Raw genomic sequence first — 26,345 nt, forward strand, 5'->3', positions numbered from 1 at the left:
TCGCACGGTTTTCCTATCCTTTCATTTTTAGAGTATTACACAGTATAACATATAGACACTCATAACGTATCTAGCGCTGTTAAATTTTAAAATAAATTTAAAAAAATACGAGCACCCGTGCTAAATGGAAAAATTAAACTCATGTGGATAAATTCTACCACAAGGGACCAACCATCTGGTCTATGATTAGTTTGCAATAACTATTTTATTTACTAAAAAAATAAGCACTTGGTAGATCTCCTTCTCAACTCAGAACTCACAAATATGTGCATGTGTTGTGTATATATAAGCTAACTAGTGGCAAACCATCAGGAATCAGGATAGCTAGCAGCCACGAGCTAGGATATATACTGATAGACCTCTCAATAATGGTGGTCCGCCCTAAGTGTGGTGATCACCCCGCCCGCTCCGTGAACGCCATGACCTTTCTGCACTTGTTTGGCATTCTGGCAACTACGACGATGGGGGGCGCGGAGGCTTCTGATGTCGCGGCGGGAAGGCAGCAACAACGAATTGGTGGCAACGGAGAAAGGCCGGCTGCGGCGGTGGCGCCGTCGTCTATCACTATCGCCCCCGCCGCCGGTTGCCCTAGCCGATGCGGCGATCTAACCTTCGACTTCCCGTTCGGTATCGGCCCCAACTGCTCTCGCAGCTCCGATTTCGAGCTCACATGTAATGACACCACTCAGCCTCCTAAACTCTTCATGAGTGATGGCACCACCCAGGTCATCGACAACATCACCATTGTTACCACGGAGAATGCGGCCTCCAGTTCAGATGACTCGGTTAGCATCGACTTCACCTACACCATCTCCTTGAATTCATCAGTTTACTGGTCTTTGCCTTTGATATCTCTTGGGAATTCTTTCGAGCTATATTACTCGGGCCTTATGTTTTCTGGCTGTGATTTCGACGTACACTGGATAAACCATCCGGTGAATACACCGACGTCCGCGTCCAGCTGCACAGCTACCTGCCCTGACGGTGAATTCACAAACATTACTACTGCACCGGACTACTGTGGTTCCGACAGCACTGGATGTTGCACCATCTCCTTTGGTGACGAGGGCTTTTCTGACCAAAGTTCATTTCTGTCTTCTGTCCAACTTAAATTCGTTCGTCATCATAGTGGAGCTGATTCCAAATTACACTTCCACAACTCCAGCCTATTGCGGGATACTGTCAATGTCACTGCTGCTTCCTTGTCTGCCAAATGGGGAATCATTGATCAGCTAACCTGCGCAAGCGCCATTAAAGACAACACAACCTATGCTTGTGTTAGCAGTAGCATCATCTGTCAAGATAATAACATAGGTATGGGTTATGGCTACAATTGCAAGTGCAAGAAAAGGTACATGGGCAATCCATATATTATTGACGGCTGCAAACCGGACGGAGGTAAGGCTCTCTCTCTCTCTCTCTCTCTCTCTCTCTCTCTCTCTCTCTCTCTCTCAAATAATAAGACAGAAGTTTTTTTTTTGACAAATATAAGACCGAAGTTAACTGCTGCACAACACATGCTAAAAAAATTTATGTTTTTTTAGCTTATTTTGAGATACATAGATTTTAGTTTTTCATTATACATCCAATTCACCGTTGTTTAGATGTTCAAACAGGACCTTACATCTGCTGATCACTTAGGCAATAGGCCCCTTTTGGCACAGCTCATACATTAAAGCTATCTTTTTTTGAAAATAGCTTCACGAACAACTTTTTCGATGAAGTTGAGCTGCTCTTGAAGAAATGGTTTAGCAAAACAGCTATGCATGGCTGAGAAAGATAAATAAAGGAGACAGTTATGAAAAACTACTTTTTTCCGGCTTTACCTCTCTTCATTCCTTTCGGAGCACATAAAAACAGAGCTTCACTGATGAAGCTATTTTCAAAAAGGTTGTTTGGCAAAAATAATAATTTTCTTTATGGGTATGAAGGGAGTATAGATCAAAAGGCTACGCTTGGCTTTACAAAAATCAGAGAGCCCAAACGTTGTCTATTTGTACATCCCACACCCTAAGTAAGTCGGTTACATCTTTGGATCATTTGAGATTAATTAAAATCCACTTAGTGGACTCTCCAAACAAATTTAGCCACATGGCACTCAGAGAACAAATGTTGGATAGTTTTCTTATTGTTCCAAAAATAATATCTATCATCTCCTTTCTAGTTTCTGTTTAGTAAGTTGTCATTGGTTAAAATTACCCCATTCATTCAGTGTTTATACATTGGTTGTGTTGTGCTTATATTAAGACCCCCTGGCACTGCTGCACTTCACTATTGAAGCCATTTTTAGGGGCTTGAGCTTTATAAACAGCTCTATCGGTGGAGCTGGAGCCGTTTTGATAAATCATTTGGTAAAACAGCTCCACATATGGAGTTCCTTAAATATGCTCTCACAGAATGTCATGTATGATAAGGTAAAATCGAGAGAAGCCATTATTTTTTGCTCCTTCCCACCCTAAAGTTATGTGAGACCATGTTTTTAGGATTTTCATCGGTGGAGCTATTTTAGTTTACTCCGTTTGGCATAAACCAACTCGTGAAGCTGATAAAGAAGCCCTACGAAATGGGGTCTAAGTTGTCTTTGGATAGTTTATTAAGTGTTTATTAACACAATGTATACAATATAATTTGGAATCAACTCCATCATGTGACACTTAAACAAGTGTGTTAGTAAAACAAATGGTGAAGCGATTCTAGCACTAGCACAACTAAGCTATGCAAGCCACCTACACAAGTCTAGTAGAAAGCTAAACACTAAAACAAACCAACAAGGCATGGCAACACTTAGCTCTACTCTTTAATGGAGAAACCAAGCTACACAAGCTACACAACTTAGCAAGGTAAGCAAGTAAGTAAAGGAGTGAGTGAAAAAACTTATATCGACGTTGATGAGTGGAGATATGACCAAGAATCAATCACAATTGCATACACAAGATAAAGTCCTCGGCAAGAGATGACACGATTTTTTACCGAGGTTCACTTGCTTCCTGGCAAGCCAGTCCTTATTGTGTGATACACCCAATTGATGGATCACGAACTAATTGGCAATCCAAAGCTAAACCCTCAACGGATGCCACACATCCACTAAGAAGATGGGGAACCTCCAAGCCATGAGCAATCCACTAGAGTAGCCAATTGCAATCTCCCGCGGGGAAGACTAAAGAACCCTTATAAATCACTTGGTAAGGCTCAAAAAAATCTTGAATCGCGAGCTCAACATCAACGCGGCTCCAAGCCGTCTAGGGATCGAGAAACACCCAAGAGTAACAAGAAATCCGCAGCCAACTCAAGAATCAAGTGCCACTAGATACAACTCTCAATGCAATGCACTTCAATCTTATTTAATCTCACTAGAATGAGCAATCAAGCAAAGAGATTAGTGGAGAGGGTGTTCTCTAGCTCAAAGTATGGCTTAAGTATTCAGATATGCAAGAGAGAGCTTACCAAACTTGGCCACCTTCTATTTATAACATTTCACTTGGATGCTTCGACGCTTGCCTGTTAGACGTTGTTTGGCGTTCGACGCTCGTTTGCCTCACGTGTTAGATTACTGTCATGTGTCACTCTTTGAATGTGACCTATTGATCTTCAATAGCCACTAAAAACTTAACGAACAACGCTGCAACTCATGTCGTACACGTCAGATGCTCTACGTCAAACGCGCCAACACGTACCGGACGCTACTTAGTAAGGATCAAAAACCCTAGAGTACAAACCGGATGAGTTAGATGTTGGGGCATCGGACGCGCCTAGCGGCAGACGCTCACTCTCCGCCTGAGATCGCCACTATGTCCGCGAGTATCGGATGCTCCAATGTGCCAGACTATTTGCACCTAACTCCATTGCACTCATTGGACGTGGGCTCAGTTGTAGCACCCGGTTTTAAGAACAAAACCAGATACACACCATATGTGAGCCCAGGAAGTCAAATCTAACATATAGCCACAAATAGGGGTAATATCAATAGACAATGCTTATATATAACGAACTTAGTATAAAAGATATAACCTTAGATAGTAAACAGCGGAAAGACACTCCGTTCTTCAGGCGAAAGCTCCAAATCCATAGGGACAACTGACTGGTTGAGCACATGCCTAAACTCTTCTCCAAACTAGCAATCTGTTACCCATTCGGGATTTTTATCCAAATAAAATGTAAAGACAAGCGTAAGTACATCTCGTACTCAGCAAGAATAACATGGAGTTCATTAGGCTCAAAGGCTAGACACTGGTTTAACTGCATATAGCTTTTAGTTGTCACAATTTTAGCATATGAGTAGCATCAAGTTGTCAAGTCCCGAAGTAAACTCATGATCAGGTAAAGTGAATAAATACTAGCATAAACAACATATTAACAACAATAACTTTAATAATTTGCCATTAGTGATCATTTATTCTGTATTGGTCCAAGGCCGCTCGTACCGTGAGCACGGCTGATATATCAGTTTTACACTCTGCAGAGGTTGTACACTTTCACTGTGAGTCATGATTTACCCTTTCGCCCGAGGCCCGTCGACCTCTTAGCCCACTACCAAGGAAGACCGGCAGGGTTCACTATGAAGCCTTTCAAAGGTTCGTCTAACAAGTTAGGGCCGCTAGGTTTCATTAGTCAGTCCATGTGATTCACCCGCAGGAATCCACGGTCTGCTATTCCCCATTTGCGCCACCAGGGTAACCACAAACAAGCTAGAAAAGGTCCTCATACTGAGCTAAAGCCAGAGCCATGTAGCCCTCACAGTTGTACTGTATGTCCCGGATGGTCATATACAGATAAGTCCTTAGGGAGAGAAACTAGAGCACCATAAGATAGCCCAACGCTCCAGCCCTCTTTACCAAAGTTGCTAAAAAGTCCTCTTTTAACGTTTATTGCATATTCCATTAATCAAATTACAAGATCATGGTTTAGTGGAGCACTAGCATAAGCTACCCAATGCAAAACCATAGGTGACAAGGTATAAGATCAATACTAGGAAATCCTTAGCAAGGAGACACATGCAATATGAATTGTGTGATTAAAGTTATTAGGAAACAAGGATGATCCCATGCTATACTTTGAAACTCAGATCTTCTTTTAGTTCCAAATCTTCCACAATCTGCTTCTTAATCACCACGTAAAAGCTCACTGTCTAAACTCAGTCATCACATCAACAGCAATCATCTAGAGGCAATCATACAAAACAAACAAACCTATAATTAGAACAATACACCAACAGTAGAAAATAAAGATGAAAAGTTTATAAAACAAATCTACATCGCACTACGATCATATAGACGTAAAGATCATGAAAATTGAAGCTATAACAAAGAAGTTATGATTTTCCTAAGATTTCCTTTAATAAAATAATTAGTTAAATAGGATCACGAAAATAAAAAGTTGTAAACTTGTAAAACAGTGAGACTAACATGTAGATCTTGTGATTACGAATCTAACGCAATTTGAATGGATCAAAACGGAGTTAAAACGGATATTTTATGAGCAAAATAGGATTAATGGCAAAACTGTAATTTTGAGAAAGCGTATTTTGAATCTGAGTGGACGGGAATATGCTTTCGAAGTTAGGAAGCGTATTCTGGAAATCCGCAAAGGACTGCGGGTGACTCTTTAAAATCCAGGGTTTAGGGTTGGAGGGGGTTACGGCGGCGCCATGGCCGGAGTTGGCCGGAGTCGTCCAAGCGGGCGTTCTAGGGCACTAGAGGATAAACCAAGAGCACTGGGACATAGTGGAGCTCAAGGCGAACTTACCCAGGGCAAGAACGATGTCGGGGAGAGGCTCGGGTGTGCTCGCGATGGAGGAAGGTGGACGACCGAGCGCTGCAAGTTCCGGTGTCGATGAGCGAGCTGTAGAGCGCGATAGAGAACAAGGGGAGGGGCTTGGAAGCTTCGCAAGGATGAGGAGAAACTCGGCAAGCAACTCACGGGGGCAGAGGCGCGATGAATCAAGACTTCACCTTCGGCGGCGATCTCAATCCTTTTCGGCGGCGGCAGCAACTCGGCTAGGCAAGGATCTGTGCCAGGGTTTGGGGTGGGGGAGTTCAGCGAGGTCTAGGGCGCTATTTAAGGGCGTCATGGCTTGCGGGGCAAGCCAAAACGGGAGATCCGCGCGGCCGGATCGATCTCCTGGTGGAGTCCGGTGCGGGCACGAGGTAGGAGAAAGGCCTGACCAGTGGGCCCCACCTAGCAATGAGTCAGGGGCGCGGGACCCGCTCGGCAGTGGAAGAAGAGAGGGGGAGGGATGCTGGCGCTCAGCTGCTGGGCTGGTTCGGTAGTGGGCTGAGCGAGCTCCTGGGCCGCGCGGGAGAAAATAAAGCTGGGCCGCGGCTGTCGCTTGGGCCAGAGAGAAGAAGAAAGGGGGGAGGGGAAGGTCTGGGCCTTCGAGCCGAAAATAGAGAGGGAGAGTTCTTCTTCTTTTTTCTGTTCCCCTTTTCTTTTGAAACAAACCTTTTTTCAAAACATTTTCAAAACCAAGTTTGAATTTCTTTTTAATCTTTAGCCAAAACCACTCATCTCAATAAATCAAATGCAGAGGCATGCATGCTCAAACAAGTTACTAGCTCCTATGGTAAATTTTAATTTAAAGAAAAATATTATTTTTCCTATATTTCCAAAAGAGCGAAATTTAGGGTGTTACAATTCTACCCCCCTTAAGATGAATCTCGTCCTCGAGATTCGGTTGGTGCTTACTCAACCCATTGCGGGTATGCTTTTTCTTAGATCCTCTTCTCTATTACAAATAGCCTCCTCTTCGGTGCACTGATTCCACTGGACTTTGTACATCCTGAAAATCCAACTCCTGGTCACCCATTCTGTTGTTTCCCAGATTCTCACCGGGTACTCTTTGTATGTGAAATCTAATTTAACAGTCAATTCTTCTAACGATATCTGCTCTTATGACACACGCAAGTACTTTTTAAGTTAAGACACATGGTAGACATCACACACTCCTCCTGAACTTTCAGGTAGCTCTATTTGGTAAGCCTCTTCGTTCCATATTTCTTACATCTTGAAGGCCCGACATACCTTGGTACTAACTTTCCTTTGATATTAAACCTCCACACACTTCTCTTAGGTGGCACCTTCAAATACACATAGTTTCCCACTTCAGATCAAATTCTCTTCTTAGATGTCAACATAACTCTTATGTCGAGACTGTGCCACCTTCAGATTTTCTCTGATCACTCTCAATTGTTGTTCTACATCACTTAGAACTTCTAGCCCAAACACTTGTGTTCTCCCATTTGATTCCAAATCAACAGGGTTCTACACTTACATCCATACAAGCTTTCAAAAGGCTCCCACTGAAGGCTCCTCTACTAACTGTTGTTCTAAGAAAACTTCGCATACGGTAAACTCTTTGTACCATACTGCAATACACAAGCTTACAACATATGTTCTAAGTAATCTTTGTAGTTCCTGTGGTTCCCAAATGAGTAATTAGTAGAGCTCATTTGGCAGTACCAGTGACATCGCTCCAGTTCAACACTCAACTCTTCAAATTTTAGTGTTACTTGAACTCCTCTAGCACACTCTTTATGCTCTGAGCATTCGCAAAGGCTTTTTCTCCTTCAAGTGATAGCATTTTTTTCCAGCCATAACTCTTGATTCACTTGAATCCATCGACAATGTGACCAGCTCAAATCCAACTTCCTAAAGATGCCCTTTAGATTCTTACGTTCTACACAGATATCACTCCTTAGACCCAAGAAGGCAGTATCTCCATGCTCCACTATGGATACCTCCACATCACACGGCCGTTAATCCAACCCGCTTAGTTGACTTATGCACAAACCACTACTTTTCTTGTATGGAGCACATCTAAGGTCTTGATGGAATAGAAGAACCCTATAAGTTGATCTTTATAACACCTTCAGTGAACCACTGACAGAATCTTATCATTCCAAGTCAATCTCTTATTCACTCCTATGTCAAGATCACATTGGCCCCAGCAAACCTATGATAGCCTCTTGCCATATTTATAAAACTCTAAGTCTCATTCACTTTCCTTTGGTGGTTTCCAACTCTTGCATCTTTAACTTTCTTAAGTCCATAATTAAAGATGACATCTCCTAGATGAGAACTTCCATCAACTAGAACATACTGGTCATGCTCTCTTTAGCAATGAAGTCTTTTGAGTCTCCGTAGAGTCAATAGTACATGTAGCATATCCACTTCCTAAGTTGTCAAGTGACCAATTTCACTAACTTGAGCCAGAATAGATGATTATTATCATGGGACATCTCCAGAGACACTTCTTACTTCATGGTGAATTGAAAGGGCATTAATCTATCATATCAAGGTACTACCCCCCTTAAAACGAGATAGGTCGGGGGAAAGTATGGACTAGCTCTCATATTCCGTTTTAGATACTACTCAGCATATAGTCTTTTAAATTCATTGTACCAAGTCTCATGATCCAGAGTGGGTTTCTTCACTAAGTTCCAACTATTGGTACCTCTATCATAGTTGAATTGCTTTGCTCTCACATCCCATGTATAACTTCGTAGACTTTGGTGTCACCTGATTCCCATAAGCACCACTTCCAAGCTATGAGTACCAGCAATGACCTATATCTCCATCCATATTAGCACACTTCACTGGAACTACTCCTTGCATCAAAAACCAAATTTACCAAACACTTGCGGTCCTTATCGATGATCCAACATTAACCAATACTTCTCCTTGTAACTCCTTTGATAAGACTACCCCCCTTAGAAAAGGTAAACTAGGGCTTAAATGGGTAGTTTAGTCCATCTTTCAAGTGGGTTTCTTATCATCAGATCTTCTAATACCGAAGAGAAACTCATGTGTATTGATATGTACAAGTAATATGAAATTCCTTACGATATGAAAACACCAGTGCAGTAAAATAGGCATAACTCCTTTTCTGTCAATCCAATAAGATCTTAGCTTATACCGTTAGAAACCTTATCAAATTCCCTACAACTTTCATATAGAAGGCTTTCTTAGTTTCTGTCTTTAAACCTAGGTAAAACAGCCCAACATGATATCCATCCCGACAATGTCTCAGCATCGATACATCAATTTGCAGAAGTCATATCTCGAGCTACTTAGATCATATGGGGACGAGTCTTACATGGTTGAAAATCTTATGAAGTCCTCCACAACTTCTGTATATCCCACTTTCCAAATTCTGATGTTAAGTTGGCTGAAAATAGGAACTAACTAGAACTGTCCAGATTTTGAACTGTGCAGCAACAGCAATTTGTAGGTGTCATAACTCAAGTTCTATTAATCCGATAAAGTTGCAGTTTGCATCATTGGAAAGCTTATCAAATGATCTACAACTTTATTATAGAACCTTTTCCCAAATTCCAGAGTTACTTTTGTCTAAATCGGTAGACAGCTAAACTGGTCCAGATTCCTGACAGCTCCGCTGTACCAACTTGTGATTTTTGTAATTCCCAAACCACAACAGCTATGTGGGTGATTCTTGAGGTCAGAGAAGGATCTTGAAGTCTACTATTACCCAGAATTTTCACAAGATTTTATGGTCCTCCAAGAATAGGGATTTTGAACTAAAGAAGATAAGTTGCTCCCTAAAAGACAGGACAGAGAAACAAGAGAAACTAAAACCCATCTATTTATTCAACTAATCCTTATACCTTAGACCTATAAACTAAGTGAAATTATGGAGAAACCCACAAGATCATTGCACTCATTACAAAAATCCAACTCAAACATAAGCACTAAAACAAACCAACCAAACATTAAAGGTTCACAAAGCACACATATAAGACTAAACTCAACTTTTGCTACTAACGTTTATTACAAAAGGGGACTTCCTACTTCTTAAACACGGTGTGACTGCAGCGGCATCCAGGGTAGCACCTCTTGCGTGGAGTTAAGTGAGGTATGTCCTCCACCTCATTGATCTTAGGTAATCCACCACGACTTCTCCACTCATCAATCTCAGCAAGGGCTTCCTCATAGTGTTGCCTTACTTCTGCCAATTCCAGTTGACTATCTTCTAGCTTTTGATACATGACTTGGATAGTCAAAGCCATCTCCTTTAGTTGTTCATTCTGCTCCAAGTAGGGGTCAGCCATCACACATTGCAAAGTGCCTGGTGGACGACGAGGAAGATACTTTTGTTTGTCATTCTTCCTCTCTTCGTAGTGCTTTCCATGATATGCCAGAAGAGCTTGATGGGCAGCATCAGATATGCTAGCATGCTTACTGAAGTGGTCACTGAGAGACGAGTGAATGGATTCCACCACGCGTGAACCAATAAACTCATTCCACCTTGTGATGTGTGCTTCTGTGCTCCAGTGGCTCTCATACTTAGGATGAGTCCACTTAGTGCACTTATATTCCACCTTGGCTTGCTATTCAGGATAGTGGTCTTGTAGTATACGCACAAGCCGAGGGTGAAAGAAATCTTCGCCACTAAAGGATGTGGTAAAGTACTCCTTCCGCCAACAAGTATGTCTTGATGGGACGGGGCGAGCTTCTTCATACTCTGGTTCCATTAAGCCATAGATACCCCGAGTTAAGCATGGTCTTCCAGAGTTGCTGCGAGCAATCTTCTCGTTACGAACCATCTACGGAATTAGAACGAGAGGAAATTAGAATAGAAGCAATACTTTTAGAATAGAATTAGATGATAGAAGCATAGGAATTTTAGCAAATAGCAAGGGCGAGATAGTAAGCATGAATGTAGTGAAGCAAAGATGACTAACACGACCATTACTATCTAGGCTTGCGTCCTACAGTCAGCATTGCTTTGATACCACTTTGTAGCACCCGGTTTTAAGAACAAAACCAGATACACACCATATGTGAGCCTAGAAAGTCAAATCTCACATATAGCCACAAATAGGGGTAATATCAATAGACAATGCTTATATATAACGAACTTAGTATAAAAGATATAACCTTAGATAGCAAACAGCGGAAAGACACTCCGTTCTTCAGGCGAAAGCTCCAAATCCATAGGGACAACTGACTGGTTGAGCACATGCCTAAACTCTTCTCCAAACTAGCAATCTGTCTGTAAAGACAAGCATAAGTACATCTCGTACTCAGCAAGAATAACATGGGGTTCATGAGGCTCAAAGGCTAGACACTGGTTTAACTGCATATAGCTTTTAGTTGTCACAATTTTAGCATATGAGTAGCATCAAGTTGTCAAGTCCCTAAGTAAACTCATGATCAGGTAAAGTGAATAAAGAATAGCATAAACAACATATTAACAACAATAACTTTAATAATTTGCCATTAGTGATCATTTATTCTGTATTGGTCCAAGGCCGCTCGTGACCGTGAGCACGGCTGATATATCAGTTTTACACTCTGCAGAGGTTGTACACTTTCACTGTGAGTCATGATTTACCCTTTTGCCCGAGGCCCGTCGACCTCTTAGCCCACTACCAAGGAAGACCGGCAGGGTTCACTATGAAGCCTTTCAAAGGTTCGTCTAACAAGTTAGGGCCGCTAGGTTTCATTAGTCAGTCCATGTGATTCACCCGTAGGAATCCACGGTCTGCTATTCCCCATTTGCGCCACCAGGGTAACCACTAACAAGCTAGAAAAGGTCCTCATACTGAGCTAAAGCTAGAGCCATGTAGCCCTCACAGTTGTACTGTATGTCCCGGATGGTCATATACAGATAAGTCCTTAGGGAGAGAAACTAGAGCACCATAAGATAGTCCAACGCTCCAGTCCTCTTTACCAAAGTTGGTAAAAAGTCCTCTTTTAACGTTTATTGCATATTCCATTAATCAAATTACAAGATTATGGTTTAGTGGACCACTAGCATAAGCTACCCAATGCAAAACCATAGGTGACAAGGTATAAGATCAATACTAGGAAATCCTTAGCAAGTAGACACATGCAATATGAATTGTGTGATTAAAGTTATTAGGAAACAAGGATGATACCATGCTATACTTGTCTTGAAACTCAGATCTTCTTTTAGTTCCAAATCTTCCACAATCTGCTTCTTAATCACCACGTAAAAGCTCACCGTCTAAACTCAGTCATCACATCAACAGCAATCATACAAAACAAACAAACCTATAATTAGAACAATACACCAACAGTAGAAAATAAAGATGAAAAGTTTATAAAACAAATCTACATCGCACTACGATCACATAGACGTAAAGATCACGAAAATCGAAGCTATAACGAAGAAGTTATGATTTTCCTAAGATTTCCTTTAATAAAATAATTAGTTAAATAGGATCACGAAAATAAAAAGTTGTAAACTTGTAAAACAGTGAGACTAACATGTAGATCTTGTGATTACGAATCTAACGCAATTTGAATGGATCAAAACGGAGTTAAAACGGATATTTTATGAGCAAAATAGGATTAATGGCAAAACTGTAATTTTGAGAAAGCGTATTTTGAATCTGAGCGGACGGGAATACGCTTTCAGAGTTAGGAAGCGTATTCTGGAAACCAGGGGGCTCTTTTTGTAAAAGGTGCGGCCGAAGGGGTATCTCCTGATTTGGACCGTTAGATCGCGATTGAACGGCTGAGATTAGATTAGAGTTGGGGAGGAGAGATGGCTGGCCGGAGTTGGAGGGGGTTACGGCGGCGCCATGGCCGGAGTTGGCCGGAGTCGTCCAAGCGGGCGTTCTAGGGCACTAGAGGATAAACCAAGAGCACTGGGACATAGTGGAGCTCAAGGCAAACTTACCCAGGGCAAGAACGATGTCAGGGAGAGGCTCGGGTGTGCTCGCGATGGAGGAAGGTGGACGACCGAGCGCTGCAAGTTCCGGTGTCGATGAGCGAGCTGTAGAGCGCGATAGAGAACAAGGGGAGGGGCTTGGAAGCTTCGCAAGGATGAGGAGAAACTCGGCAAGGAACTCACGGGGGCAGAGGCGCGATGAATCAAGACTTCACCTTCGGCGGCGATCTCAATCCTTTTCGGCGGCGGCGGCGGCTCGGCTAGGCAAGGATCTGCGCCAGGGTTTGGGGTGGGGGAGTTCGGCGAGGTCCAGGGCGCTATTTAAGGGGGTCATGGCTTGCGGGGCAAGCCAAAACGGGAGATCCACGCGGCCGGATCGATCTCCTAGTGGAGTCCGGTGCGGGCACGAGGTAGGAGAAAGGCCTGACCAGTGGGCCCCACCTGGCAGTGACTCAGGGGCGCGGGACCTGCTCGACAGTGGAAGAAGAGAGGTGTAGGGATGCTGGCGCTCAGCTGCTGGGCTGGTTCGGCAGTGGGCTGAGCGAGCTCCTGGGCCGCGCGGGAGAAAATAAAGCTGGGCCGCGGCTGTCGCTTGGGCCAGAGAGAAGAAGAAAGGGGGGAGGGGAAGGTCTGGGCCTTCGGGCCGAAAATAGAGAGGGAGAGTTCTTCTTTTTTTTTCTATTCCCCTTTTCTTTTGAAACAAACCTTTTTTTCAAAACATTTTCAAAACCAAGTTTGAATTCCTTTTTAATCTTTAGCCAAAACCACTCATCTCAATAAATCAAATGCAGAGGCATGCATGCTCAAACAAGTTACTAGCTCCTATGGTAAATTTTAATTTAAAGAAAAATATTATTTTTCCTATATTTCCAAAAGAGCGAAATTTAGGGTGTTACATCAGTGTCTGATGTTGTCTAAACCAACGTCTGATGAGTGCTCGCGTGACTTTGCCTCCTCTTCAACTTTGCCTCTGGTGCAATGGAAAATAGGCAATTCATTTCTATGAAAGCGCCGAATCTCGCCTCGCAAGCTCGACGGGAGGGAGAGAGGATCCGAAACCCCTCTCTACCCCTCAAACTCCACCTCCTTTGCAAATGTGCCGACACCACCATGTGTAAACTACCATGTGTATGTGTGTTAGCATTTTCATGAATAATTTCTTCAAAGGAGTTATGTTAGCACTCTACTAGATCCTAATGCATAAACTTAAGATATTGATCTAGTAGCACTTGATTCAAGAGATGACCATAATTTTTCCTCTTGATAGTTAGCTATCTATTCTAAATCCAGTCAACGACTTCTTTACTCATATTAGACCAGGAAAAGCAAAATCCCATGGTTATACCTTTGCCTTGATCACTTTACTCCTTGTCTATCACCAAGTGCTTGATCACCATGATCTTTATTTCCATGTTCATGCTCCATCTCTTCGTGAGGCCACCACTCGATGCCACTTGCTCCTTCATTACTTCTGTTGTTATACCTAACTCAAACCACTTTAACATAATGGCATTAGCAACTTGGTGTTATTAATTACCAAAATCAAACTTGGGCTTATAGAGTAAAGTTTCCAAGCTACTTATCCTCCTAAAACTTGGTTTGACTACCATGTGATTGTTAAAAATGGAGGGATCAAAGAAGGGGTCCTCTGCCTTCATATGTAAGGTTTGCAAAAGTGTGAATCTCTCGATCTCCAGTGAACTTCATCGATGATTTTATTTTTTAAATATTTCTTCCTAAGAAGATTCTGCCACACACCACCTTCATTAACTGTTTATACCAACACTTGCTAGGTGAACAAATGTTCTAAACTTCAAGATTCATAATACCAAGACCTCCTTGATCCTTTGGTAAACAAAGAATTTCCCATTTCATTAATCTATACTTTTCTTATGTTTTCCACCTTGCCAAAAAAACTGACCTATAGAAATCTAATTTCTTAGGCATGGTTTTGGGTACTTTAAAAAGACATCACAAACATGGCCAGGCTACTCAACACTGAGTTTATCAAAACTAATTGATCACCATATGATAAAAGTTTACCTCTCCATTCCTTCAAAAAAAAGTTTACCTTTCCAACTACTCAATTTTTTGAAAGCATTCTTCAACCACTTTACAGTCTTTATCATTAAGTTTTTTGTGATTCATAGGTATACCCAAATATCTGAAAGGAACATGACCCATTCCACATCCAAAGATTGGTGAATATTGTTCCATGTGCTCCTTTGCCTCCCCATAGCTAAAAAGGTCACTCTTTTGGAAGTTAGTTTCCAAACCAGATAGTATAGTATTCTTTGCTTGTTCTAAATCATTCTCCATGATAAGTATAGTATTATCGGCATATTACAAAATTGAGAGGCCTCCATCCACCATATGGGGAACCGGACATTCAATTTGGCCATTCTATTTGGCTCTAGCGGTGAAAACATATTCACAACTAGATTAAAAATAGGTGAAAGTGGATCACCTTGTCATAGGTCATTTTTTGGGTTTGAGAATAACGACCGATATTATTGTTTACTTGCACAGCAACACTCCCACTAGAAATGAATTGTTGGACCCATTGGCACCACAAAGGTGTGAATCCTTTCGTTCATAGTGTTTGCTTGGAGGAAAGTCTATTTCACTTTGTCATATGCTTTCTCGAAATCAACTTTTAGAAACTATCCCATTTAGGATTTTCCTACGCAATTCATGGATTATTTCCTGTAAAATCATCACTCCCTCTAAAATGTATCGACCGGGAAAGAAACTAGTTTGAGAAGGTTGTATTACCTTATGAGCCACATTATTTATTCTAATTGTTGCTACCTTTGTGAAAATCTTGAAGCTCACATTTAAAAGAAAAAATAGAGTTGTATTGTTCAATCCTAATTGCCTCCTAGCATTTTGGCACAAGTGTTATGGTTCCGAAGTTGAGAGAAAAAAATGGTAGATCTTCTTTGGCCTTGTTTACCTCGAAAAGATTTTACAAAATAGGAATAGTACCACTTTTGTTTGTATTTGACAAATATTGTCCAATTATAGACTAACTAGGCTTAAAAGATTCGTCTCACAAATTACAGGTAAACTATGTAATTAGTTATTTCTTTTATCTATATTTAGTGTTCCATGCATGTGCCGCAAGATTCGATGTGATGGGAAATATGAAAAATTTTGCAAAATATTTTGGGAACTAAACAAGGCCTTTGTGAATGTCATGGAACACGACCATCATATTCTCTCTCTATATATATAAGTTTAGTACCACGTCCTAATAAACAGCCTCAGTTTATCTTGTCCGCCTAGGGCTGTACGTTCTCTGCTAATATGACATGCATGTCATGCTGAAAATCAACTGTAACCAAATTTCTCAAATCTAAGTTCCACGTAAAATTGTTAATTGGTACACATTTATACATGACCAATATAATGGTTCTACCTCCGTCACAAATATATAATCAATTTTATCTTATTTTGGTCTACTCAAACCTCCCAAACTTTGACTTGCTTAAAAAGGTCATCATCTCTAGTGCCAAACAATAAATGCACCAAGAAATATTTCATAGCAATTTAATGTCCAACAAATAATGTTGGTGTATTCTTCTTAAACTTGTCAAAATGAGATAAATTTGACTTATGGCAAAACTAAAATAACCTAAGTTTTAGAACACGGATAGAGTAAAATGACTGCACCGCCTTGGGACAAAATCATGTCGGAAATGGCCTTTGATCGAGCGGCTCAAATTATAGACTGTATTTTATTTGGGGTATTAACAAGGAAAGGTGATGTGTGGTACGGTCTTATAAATGAAAGGACAGATGTGGTGGTCTAAGTAGAAAAAATATATATAGGAAGGAGACTTGTAAATTTTTTCTCATTTCCATGGCGGTGGGGACGAGTTATATGGGTTCTAGTGACGATGCTATATTGTCAAAATCAAAAGAGAGAGAAAAGCAAAGTTATACATTAACTTTGTTAAGTGCTTGGTTCCAGGGACTAATTTTTAGTCTCTATCACATCGGATATTTGACACTAATTCAGAGTATTAAACATAAACTAACTATAAAACTAATTGCATACAGATGGAAAATAATTTGTGAGACGAATCTATTAAGCCTAATTAGGCTATGATTTGACAATATGGTCTATAGTAAACATGTGGTAATGATAGATTAATTAGACTTAATAGATTCTTTCACAAATTAGTCTTTATCTGTGCAGTTAGTTTTATAATTAGCTCATGTTTAGTCCTCCCAGTTAGCATCTGAATGTCCAATATGATGGGAACTAAACTTTAGTCCCTGGATTCAAACACCAACGATTTTGTGCCAGCCATAAAACCAGCATAGGTGTACTCCCTCCGTCCTAAAATAATTGTCGTTTTGGATTTTCGTGTCGCAAGTTTGACTAGATTTATAGAAAATACATGCAACATTTGTATCTCCGAATAAATTTGTTAAAAACTAAATTCAAAGATCTTTTCAATGATACAAATTATGTACCATAAATATTAATATTTTTAATATATATTTAGTCAAAGTTGTTTCTCAGGAAGTGAGAGCGACAGTTATTTTAGGACGGAAGGAATAGATTGCTGTATGTGCATGCCGTACACTAGGCCACCAGGCCACACAAACTCCCTTTTATAGGCGTGGTTAAATAGGACTTAATGTGGTGGGTATGCAAATTATAGACAATGTATGTATTTTATTTAGAGTAATGTGGTGTGTTTCTAAATCAAATGATGTGGTGATCAAAGTTAAAAATATATAGGAAGGATACTCTTTTAACCCTTTACCATTTTAATGCGGATGGGGATGCTCGAAATATCATCCGCCTCTAGAAATGGTTTTTGAAAGGTGACTAATTAACCTATAAATTTTGTTTCAATAGACGGCTGGGAAGCGCTTAGTCACCTCTAGAAATTTGTTTGTAGTGATGATTGAATACTTGCCCCTAGAAATATATGTGCAAGAGAAATATAGATAGAGGTGTGGTTCCATAGCCACCTCTAAAAAACCGAATCTTACCACCTTTAAAGATCGGTTTTGCACTAGAAGAAAATTGTTTTTTTAGGAAACTAAAGGGGCCAAGGCTCCTGCAGAGAACTTTATTAAAACAAAACAGAGAAGGGTACAAAGAGTCTCAAAAAACAAACAGGAAGCAAGACAGAAAGGCTGATTAACCGACAGCCTTTAAGAAATAAAGAAAATAGAGCTAACACCTGATCAATCACAGCTGCTGAATCCATTGCTTTCACCCTTAGGGAGACAAGTTTTACTTCTTGAAGGAAATGACTCCTGCAATCTTGAATGCCAATCCGATGATTATTGAAAAAATAAGTTCATTTAAAGGTAAAATAACCCTACTCCATGAGAAAATTGTTCAATATAAGAAACATGCTCCAACTTCATTAGGAAACACACGAGGCAATCACTAAAAAAACAAGGGAAAATTAGAGCATGAAATGGGTATATCTGAAATAGAAGTAATAAACAGAGAAAAAAATAAGAAAAACATATTGATGTGGGTCATAAATCAGGGTATCACCTGAGTTTTAGGCCATATTTGTTAGGCTAAGGGCGTATGATTGTTTTTTTTACTACCGTTGCATGGCATAAGCATATTTGCTATTGTACTAAAATAAGATAACACCTATACTCAACATGTTAATCAAAAACAATAATGTGAAGGAATAATCAACCGTAATGAAGACACTACTGTAGGCCAGAACTTTGCCGAGTGCCGGCTGCACTCTGCAAATGCCCTTTTGCACTCGGCAAAGGCTTTGCCGAGTGTGGCACTCGGCAAAGAAACTGTTGGCAAAGATTTCTTTGCCGAGTGCCAAATATTAGGCACTCAACAAAGGCTTTGCCGAGTGCCAGGTCAGCACTCGGCAAAGAAAATGGCGACTGTCATCTTGACAGCTTTCTTTGCCAGAGTGCTGGCGTGGTAGGCACTCGGCAAAGAAATTTTTTAATTGTTTTTTGAAATATTCTTTGTTGAGTGCCGGCGCCTGACACTCGGCAAAGAAGCCGTCTTTGCCAAGTGCCGTGTGGCCAGCACCCGACAAAGCGGCCGAGCCTGGGCTATTTTTGCCTAGCTTTGCCGAGTGTCATGGCAAATTTGTCGAGTGTGGCACTCGGCAAAGCTGGGAAAATTTTTCTTTTTTTTTGTTTTTTCCATTTTTCTCACACAAAACAATATAAATATCACATATCCATGATCCATCACACAGAAGACAATATATATCACATTCATATCCATAATTCATCACATAAAACACAATATATACCCATCCATCACAACACAACATATCCATCACACAATCCCTCCATACATATCACACAATCCATCCATCACGTGTCCAACACATAGCTCATCCATCACAAGTCCATAACCGATCAGTCCTCACCTTGGCCCCCATCGCCTGCAGAGCTCCCACCTTGCCCACACGGTTGTGACCCGCCGGTCGCACCTGGCTCCCAGTGCCCCCACCTGCCGGTCTGCTCATACGGCATCTTAAGTGCACGAAGAAGTTTTTGTGAGTCGTACGTGTTCTTCGGCAGAACGTGACCCTCCGGCAGCAGGGTGCCCAATATTGTCAACATGCCATCGAAGGCGTCTCGACTCAGGCTATACTGCGACTTGAACCCCATTAGACGTCTAATGGCATCCAGTTGTGAAACCTTTGTCTTCTCATGAAGGGGTTTTTGTGCCGAGGACATCATTTCATAGAACGCCTTTGCAGTTTCCTTTGGCTCCTCCTCCAACCCTTCACCGAATGTGCCTCGGCGAAGTCTTCCATCATGTCTGCTACCCTAGCATCTCCATCATACTCCTCGAGGCATTGTCTCACCACTTCCTCTCTAATCCGATCAGCTTCACCATGATGGACTCAGCAGGTATAGTTTTCAACGAATCTGTACTTGTAAAGATCTTCACCCACTACCTTATTATGTTTTCTTTTCTTGTTTCCACATCTACTGCAGGGACACGGCATCTGAGTAGACCCTTTAGCAGCCGCACCAAATGCATGCTCCAAGAAAGCACTGGTCTTACTAACTCATTCTGTGCTCCTACTTGCGTGGCCCGTGTACATCCAGTCACGGTTATCCATCCTCCGGCATATACATATGTAAGCGAGGCATAAAACAAGCAATTGCATCTACACGGAGTTCCTACCATCTAATAGGTGAAGGATAGGTCCTAATCCCACCCTCGGGTGCGTAGAAGGTTAGTTTCCATGCTCTACTATTATACGAGACAGAATTTCAGCAGCACCTCTCCGCTGTTCTCCCGATACACGTCCCGCTAGGGAGAGTGTGTATCCGGAGAACAACGGAGAGGTGGTGCCGAAACTCTGACTCGTATAGTAGTAGAATATGGAAACTAACCATCTACGCATCCACAGGGCTGTCCAAAAAACATGGACAATCCGAAGCAGATACGGCCGACGAATATGCACAAACACGCATACCAATGACCGTACTTTTTCGGATGGGAGACGCCTAACTGGGTTATGCGACCTAAGTACGACAAGGATAAGGGATGCAGGTTAATTATACCTAGGGTGGTGGTGAAGACAGGCTACCGGCACTGTGATGATGCGGTGCAGTGGCGAGGCAACGCTGTGCCAAGGTGCTCCGAGTCCCCCCCGACAAGTCCTGCTCTGCAAAACAAGAAAAACAACAATATAAGTAAAAATTTCGGCAGAACTCCCCTATACGGGGAGGTTTCCAAAACCTAAAAAAAGCCGGCTCGATGGCCGACAGCACATATACGGCACGAAGGCCACACATCCATAATCTCAGCACGAAGGCCGTCAACAACACATACGGCACGATGGCCGACAACCCGATACGACACGATAATTACTAAAACTACTACTACTAACTACTTAAAACTACTACTACTAACTACTTACAACTTCTACTAACTACTACTAACTACTTACTACACTACTGCTACTACTAACTACTACTACTACAATAAGAACATGGAAACTTACCACCAAGGCGACGATGGGGACCAAGACGACGACGAGGACGAACTGTAGCGAGCTGGTTTCTCTTCTCCCCTTCTCCTCCTCTCTTCTTCTCCCCTTCTCCCCTTCTCCTTCTCCCCTACTCCCTCATCCTCTCTTCTCTGCTGCAAGGGGGGGCAGGGGTGGCGGCGGGCAGGGCCGCGGGGCCGCGGCAGCCGGCCGGACCTGGGGTGGGGGGCGGGGCCTGCGGTGGAGAGGCGGGGTCCGGGCGGGGTGGTGCGCGGGGGGACGGCCGAGGGGTGGGGGCGGGCCGGCGGCGCGGGGTCGGCGGCAGGGCGGGCGGGGCGGCGGCGTCGGCGGCGGGTGCGGCGGTGGCGCTCGGCGGGTGTGAGTGCGTGTGGAGGCTGTGTGTGTGAGTGTGTGGGCGTGAGGGGCGCGGCTAGTTTTGTTTTTTTATTTCTTCAAGTGCTTTGCTGAGTGCCAGATCGGCAGCGCTCGGCAAAGAGCCTTCTTTGCCGAGTGCTACGGATCTGGCACTCGAAAATTCGGCTGAGTCTTTGTCGAGTGCCGCTAGGCTTGCACTCGGCAAAGAGGGTTCTTTGCCGAGTGCGAGCGCCCGACACTCGGCAAAGAACATTTACATTTTTGTAGCTGAGTTTTTTTATGGTCCTTTGTGTCACTATTTCAAACACTATTTTAAAGTTTGGGAGAATTTTGCCTTTTTTGCTATATTTAACTAATTTATTTTGTTTCTTTGTATTTTTTGAGATAATTCAAATTTGAACTACAGCTACATGAAATATTGTAACGCAGTGCTTCAAAAAATGATATTCATGGTATTAGGTGTATTTTGAGTCTGTATCCAGGACCTCATATGAAATCTCGACCATCTCGCTGAGGTAGCATGTCGAGTTACGTGCGTGAAAAGTGGATTAAAATTATATAAAATACAAATAAAGTCCGAAAATCAGGAAACTTGGCAACGCGTCGTGTTATCACACGTGGAAGCTATGGTTAAAATTTGAGAAGATTTGGAGTAAGTTGAAACATCGGATGTCTAAAATCCAGACATCTCCACATGTGAGATCACATGACGCGTCGCCAAGTTTCGTGATTTTCGGACTTGCCGTGGACGCCGTCTGCTCTGTCAAACGTTGTCGAGTGCTCATCTTTGCCGAGTGTCTTTCTTTGCCGAGTGTCGGGCATTCGGCAAAGCGGCCTTTGCCTTGTGCTTTTTCTTTACCGAGTGCCACGTGGGTTGCACTCGGCAAAGAGCCTCTTTGCCGAGTGCCCTATATTTGGCACTCGGCAAAGCGCCAGGCACTCGGAAAAGCTGTTTTTGTTTCCCGTAGTGAGCTAGATCTAACTTTGTTGCAATAATTACGATATTTATCAGTTTTTATCTTATTGGAATCTGCAGGTTACAGTCCTCAACATAAAAGCAACTGTACTCGCACATGTGGGACTATAGATATTCCGTTTCCATTCGGCTTGGAAGAAGGCTGCTTCGCAAGGGAAGAATTTCAGCTCAACTGCAACAACACGGCATCGTCGCCACCTACACTCCTTTTGGACTCGGTATATAACTATCACGTGGCTAATATAAATGTTGAGGAAGGGCTTATTGAATACACTAGACCGGACCAAGAAACAAATCCTGACATTATCGGTATCAATGATAACATTTTGTACGGACGAGATCTTTATCTTAGTTATGGTGATAACGTTGCCGTGCAATGGGTTGCTGCCCAGTTAACCTGCGAGGATGCAAAACGTAATCTGTCCGGGTACGCATGTGCAAGTGCCAACAGTGAATGTATAACGATCGGACATGATGACTACGTTGGTTACAGATGCAGTTGCGCACGAGGATACCATGGAAATCCGTACGTCAACAGCAGCTGTGTAGGTATGCTCTCTCTCTCTCTCCCTCCATAACGTATATGGCAATTCCACTTTACTATATGGCCTTGTTTAGTTTACCCCAAAATTCAAAAAGTTTTCAAGATTTCTCGTCACATCGAATCTTGCGACACATGCGTGAAGTATTAAATATATGCAAAAATAAAAAACTAATTACACAGTTTGTCTGTAAATCACGAGGCGAATCTTTTGACCTTAGTTAGTTTATGATTGGTTGTCACAAACAAACGAAAATGCTACAGTGGCCGAAAACTTTTCATTTTGCGAACTAAACAAGGCCTATGTGTGTTTTCGTTATTTACATATACGGTCAGACACTGAGGATCTATTTGAATTAAGACTGAACTATTGTAATATGAATTATACACATAGAATTGTTATAATCTAGATTCTGAACTATAATATATAATTAGTGTTTAGATTCTCTATTCTTAGTTTAAGTGAAAATACTCAACACCAAAAAAACATGTTAGGTGGAATGTAGGATTAATATATATAATTTTTTTAGAATCATTCGTCCTATAATTTAGCCTTTTTGGATCACAATAGGATTATTTTAATTTATTATTATTATCGCAATGGATTCAAACAGACCCATGCTATATGCTTTTAAAGCACATTGATATTTCTATAATTATATTATCATTGCATTGAATTAACTAGCTAGTACATGTTAACTACTCCCTCCGTCTCAGCAAATTATAAGTCGTTCAACTTTCTTGAGAGTCAGAACATCTCAAGTTTGATCAAAATAAACTATAGAAAAAATTACAAAGATTTATGATATCAAACAAATACCATTAGATTCTTCATTAATTATATTTTTATTAATATATTCCTAAGAATGTTTTCAGAGTAAGAGATACACTAAAGTTTGCAATCTAGGATGTGGTTTCAAATTTCGGTACTCCCTCCAATACAAATAGTTCACTTTGACCTTAATCTAAATAGACATTCTTTAATTTTTGACCAAATTTGTAGCGAAAATGAAACAAAATTTATAACACCAAAGTAGTAATGTTGTTATCCACTAAATATGATTTGGTAGTTCATTTATTTGAACTTCTAAGAACTTGGTCAAAATTTGGAGAAGTTTGACAACATCAAAGTGAACTAAAATTTGATAGTGAAGGAATAGGTAGTAATTTACTTTGGTGCATTCTGGAAAAGTTTTGTTAGTTGCTGCACCTAGGACTACTCAGAACCTAAATGAATTTGGTCTGGAGTAAATTAATAAATTTTAATCGACGTACTGAAAAGGGCTTAGTTTCGTTGACCAAACACTTCAATCGACATGCTAAAATGGGTTTAGTTTCGTAGCCTTAGCTGCTTCTTTTGCCCGAAGATATCGACGAGTGCCTTCAACCAAATATTTGTCCCGAGATGTGCAACAATACCGCTGGGAACTATACATGCATTCCATGCCCTTACGGCACATGGTATGATCCAGTGCAAAGGCAATGCACAAGAAAGCACCAACAAAACCTTCTCTTAGGTAACCCGTTTATATACTAGTATGTGTACAATGGATTAATTTGGAATTCAAACAAATTAAACTACTATTTTTTTTTGGTCTTTAGGTATTGCTATTGGCCTAAGTGTTGGCCTTGGAATTCTACTTGTCTGTTTAAGTGGGGTTTTCCTTATCCGTAGATGGAGAAGAAATATCCAAAGACAATTGAAAAAGAAATATTTTCGGCAAAACAAAGGTCTTCTTTTGGAGCAACTAATATCTTCAGATGAAACCCAAAGTGATAACAAAATTTTCTCCTTGGAGGAGTTGCAAAAGTCAACAAACAACTTTGATCCCACACGTATTCTAGGTAGTGGAGGACATGGTACGGTCTACAAAGGCATCTTATCGGACCAACGTGTTGTGGCCATAAAAAGGCCGAAGGTCATCAATGAAGGAGAGATTAATCAGTTCATCAATGAAGTTGCCATACTCTCTCAGATAAATCACCGTAATATCGTAAAACTTCTTGGATGTTGTCTTGAAACCGAGGTCCCTCTACTGGTGTATGATTTCATCCCTAATGGTTCACTATATAAGATTATACATGATGGTCATCAGAGTAATAATGAATTCTTGCTGTCATGGGATGATTCCTTAAGGATTGCTACAGAAGCTGCTGGCGCTCTCTGTTACCTTCATTCTGCGGCATCAGTATCAGTTTTTCATCGTGATGTGAAGTCTTCTAATATACTCTTGGATGGAAGCTATACCGCAAAAGTTTCAGATTTTGGAGCCTCAAGGTTAATTCCGATTGATCAAACTCATGTCGTTACAAATGTACAGGGCACATTTGGGTACCTAGATCCAGAGTATTACCATACTGGGCAATTGAATGAGAAGAGTGATGTCTATAGTTTTGGTGTTGTTCTTTTAGAGTTGCTCCTTAGAAAGGAGCCAATCTTTACGAGTGCTTCTGGATCAAAGCAAAACTTGTCAAATCACTTCCTTTGGGAGATGAGATCAAGGCCAATCACTGAAATTGTTGCCCCTGAAGTTCTTGATCAAGCTTCCCAGGATGAGATTAGCACGGTTGCCTCTCTTGCCCAGGAGTGCCTGAGGCTCCAAGGTGAAGAAAGACCTACTATGAAGCAAGTGGAGATGAAATTACAACTTTTGAGAAATAAAGATTTGAGATCATGCAATGGTACTACGGAAAGCAGTTACGAGATACAACCACCAGGACCTACAAGACTTGCAACACATCGCCGTCAATCTTTGTCAACTGATGGAAATAATAGAGCCAATGTAGCATCTTCAGGCTGCTATAGCTTGGAGCAAGAGTTTCTGTCATCTGCTAGTTTACCACGATAAATTACGTTGTTTATCAAGCCATTGATTTACTCCTCGGCCTTCTTATATTCTCTTATTAATATTTTGTACGGGAACCTACAACGATCGTCATCTTTGTTGTATTCTGAACATTGTATTTCACTTATTAATTATTAGTGTGTGTTAAGTCAATGTATCATATATAATAAATTTATGTTGTCTGATCAACATGATCTCTGCTGTCTATGCTGCTAGATTGCTGAAATTTTCTATGTCATGACATAGTATGAAACTGCAGGTCCTTTTTCTGATCAAATTGTATTAGGGCCTCCCAGCAGGCAGGAGAGCTGATTGCTCCGATCCCTGCTACTATTTTGAATGGGAAAAGGACTTTAAATTTACCGTTGCAAATTGGCCTATTCCCGTGTTTGCCATCATGGAAAATCAACTATAGTGTATGCTTGTCGAATTTGCACTATTTATTATTTGTCCCATTATTACTGCAACTAGCCAAACTGAAAGTTCAAATTCCACTTTGAAACAGTGATATCTCTGTCTGAAGAACAACCTGAAACAGTTGTTCTCAAATATTTCAGGTTTTAACTGAAATATGAGTTAGTGCTCATCCGCACAAACTTCCTCTCCCTAAGATTTACCGGCTGCGCATGTGCTAATTCGTCCCTCAGCATGTTCCAATCTCAGTTTTGACACATGCATAAAAAAAACTAACTAATCGTGTATTTTTCATATTTCAAAAGTTGTATATTAATCCGTTTGTGCCATGTCCCAACGGTGCTCCCAGTCTGCTCCCAGATTAAGAGGAATTCAAATATAATATGGTTCACTACATTTTACTGTCAAACGAATGAAGCACGGTTTCCACAAAGATTTTCTGTCATGGGCATAAAGAGGGGCGCCGTAGGGCGCAAGTGTCCTAGTTGGGTCTTAAGCCCATTAGTGTTAATTAGTGTCTCTCTTAGTTATTTGCCTATAGGAATAGTACCATATTGTC

The 26,345-nt window shown here is 41.3% G+C and overlaps 1 protein-coding gene across 1 annotated transcript; it reads left to right on the forward strand.

The window, feature by feature from the left end:
* Positions 331 to 25,375, forward strand: LOC8065467 (wall-associated receptor kinase 5). The gene is made up of 4 exons (XM_002459982.2): positions 331 to 1,398; positions 22,046 to 22,534; positions 23,894 to 24,043; positions 24,129 to 25,375. Exons 1-4 carry the CDS (start codon positions 369 to 371, stop codon positions 25,373 to 25,375), a joined length of 2,916 nt encoding a protein of 971 aa, XP_002460027.2. The 5' UTR covers positions 331 to 368.

Source organism: Sorghum bicolor, chromosome 2, assembly GCF_000003195.3.
Source record: "Sorghum bicolor cultivar BTx623 chromosome 2, Sorghum_bicolor_NCBIv3, whole genome shotgun sequence".
In the NCBI taxonomy this organism is placed as follows: domain Eukaryota; kingdom Viridiplantae; phylum Streptophyta; class Magnoliopsida; order Poales; family Poaceae; genus Sorghum; species Sorghum bicolor.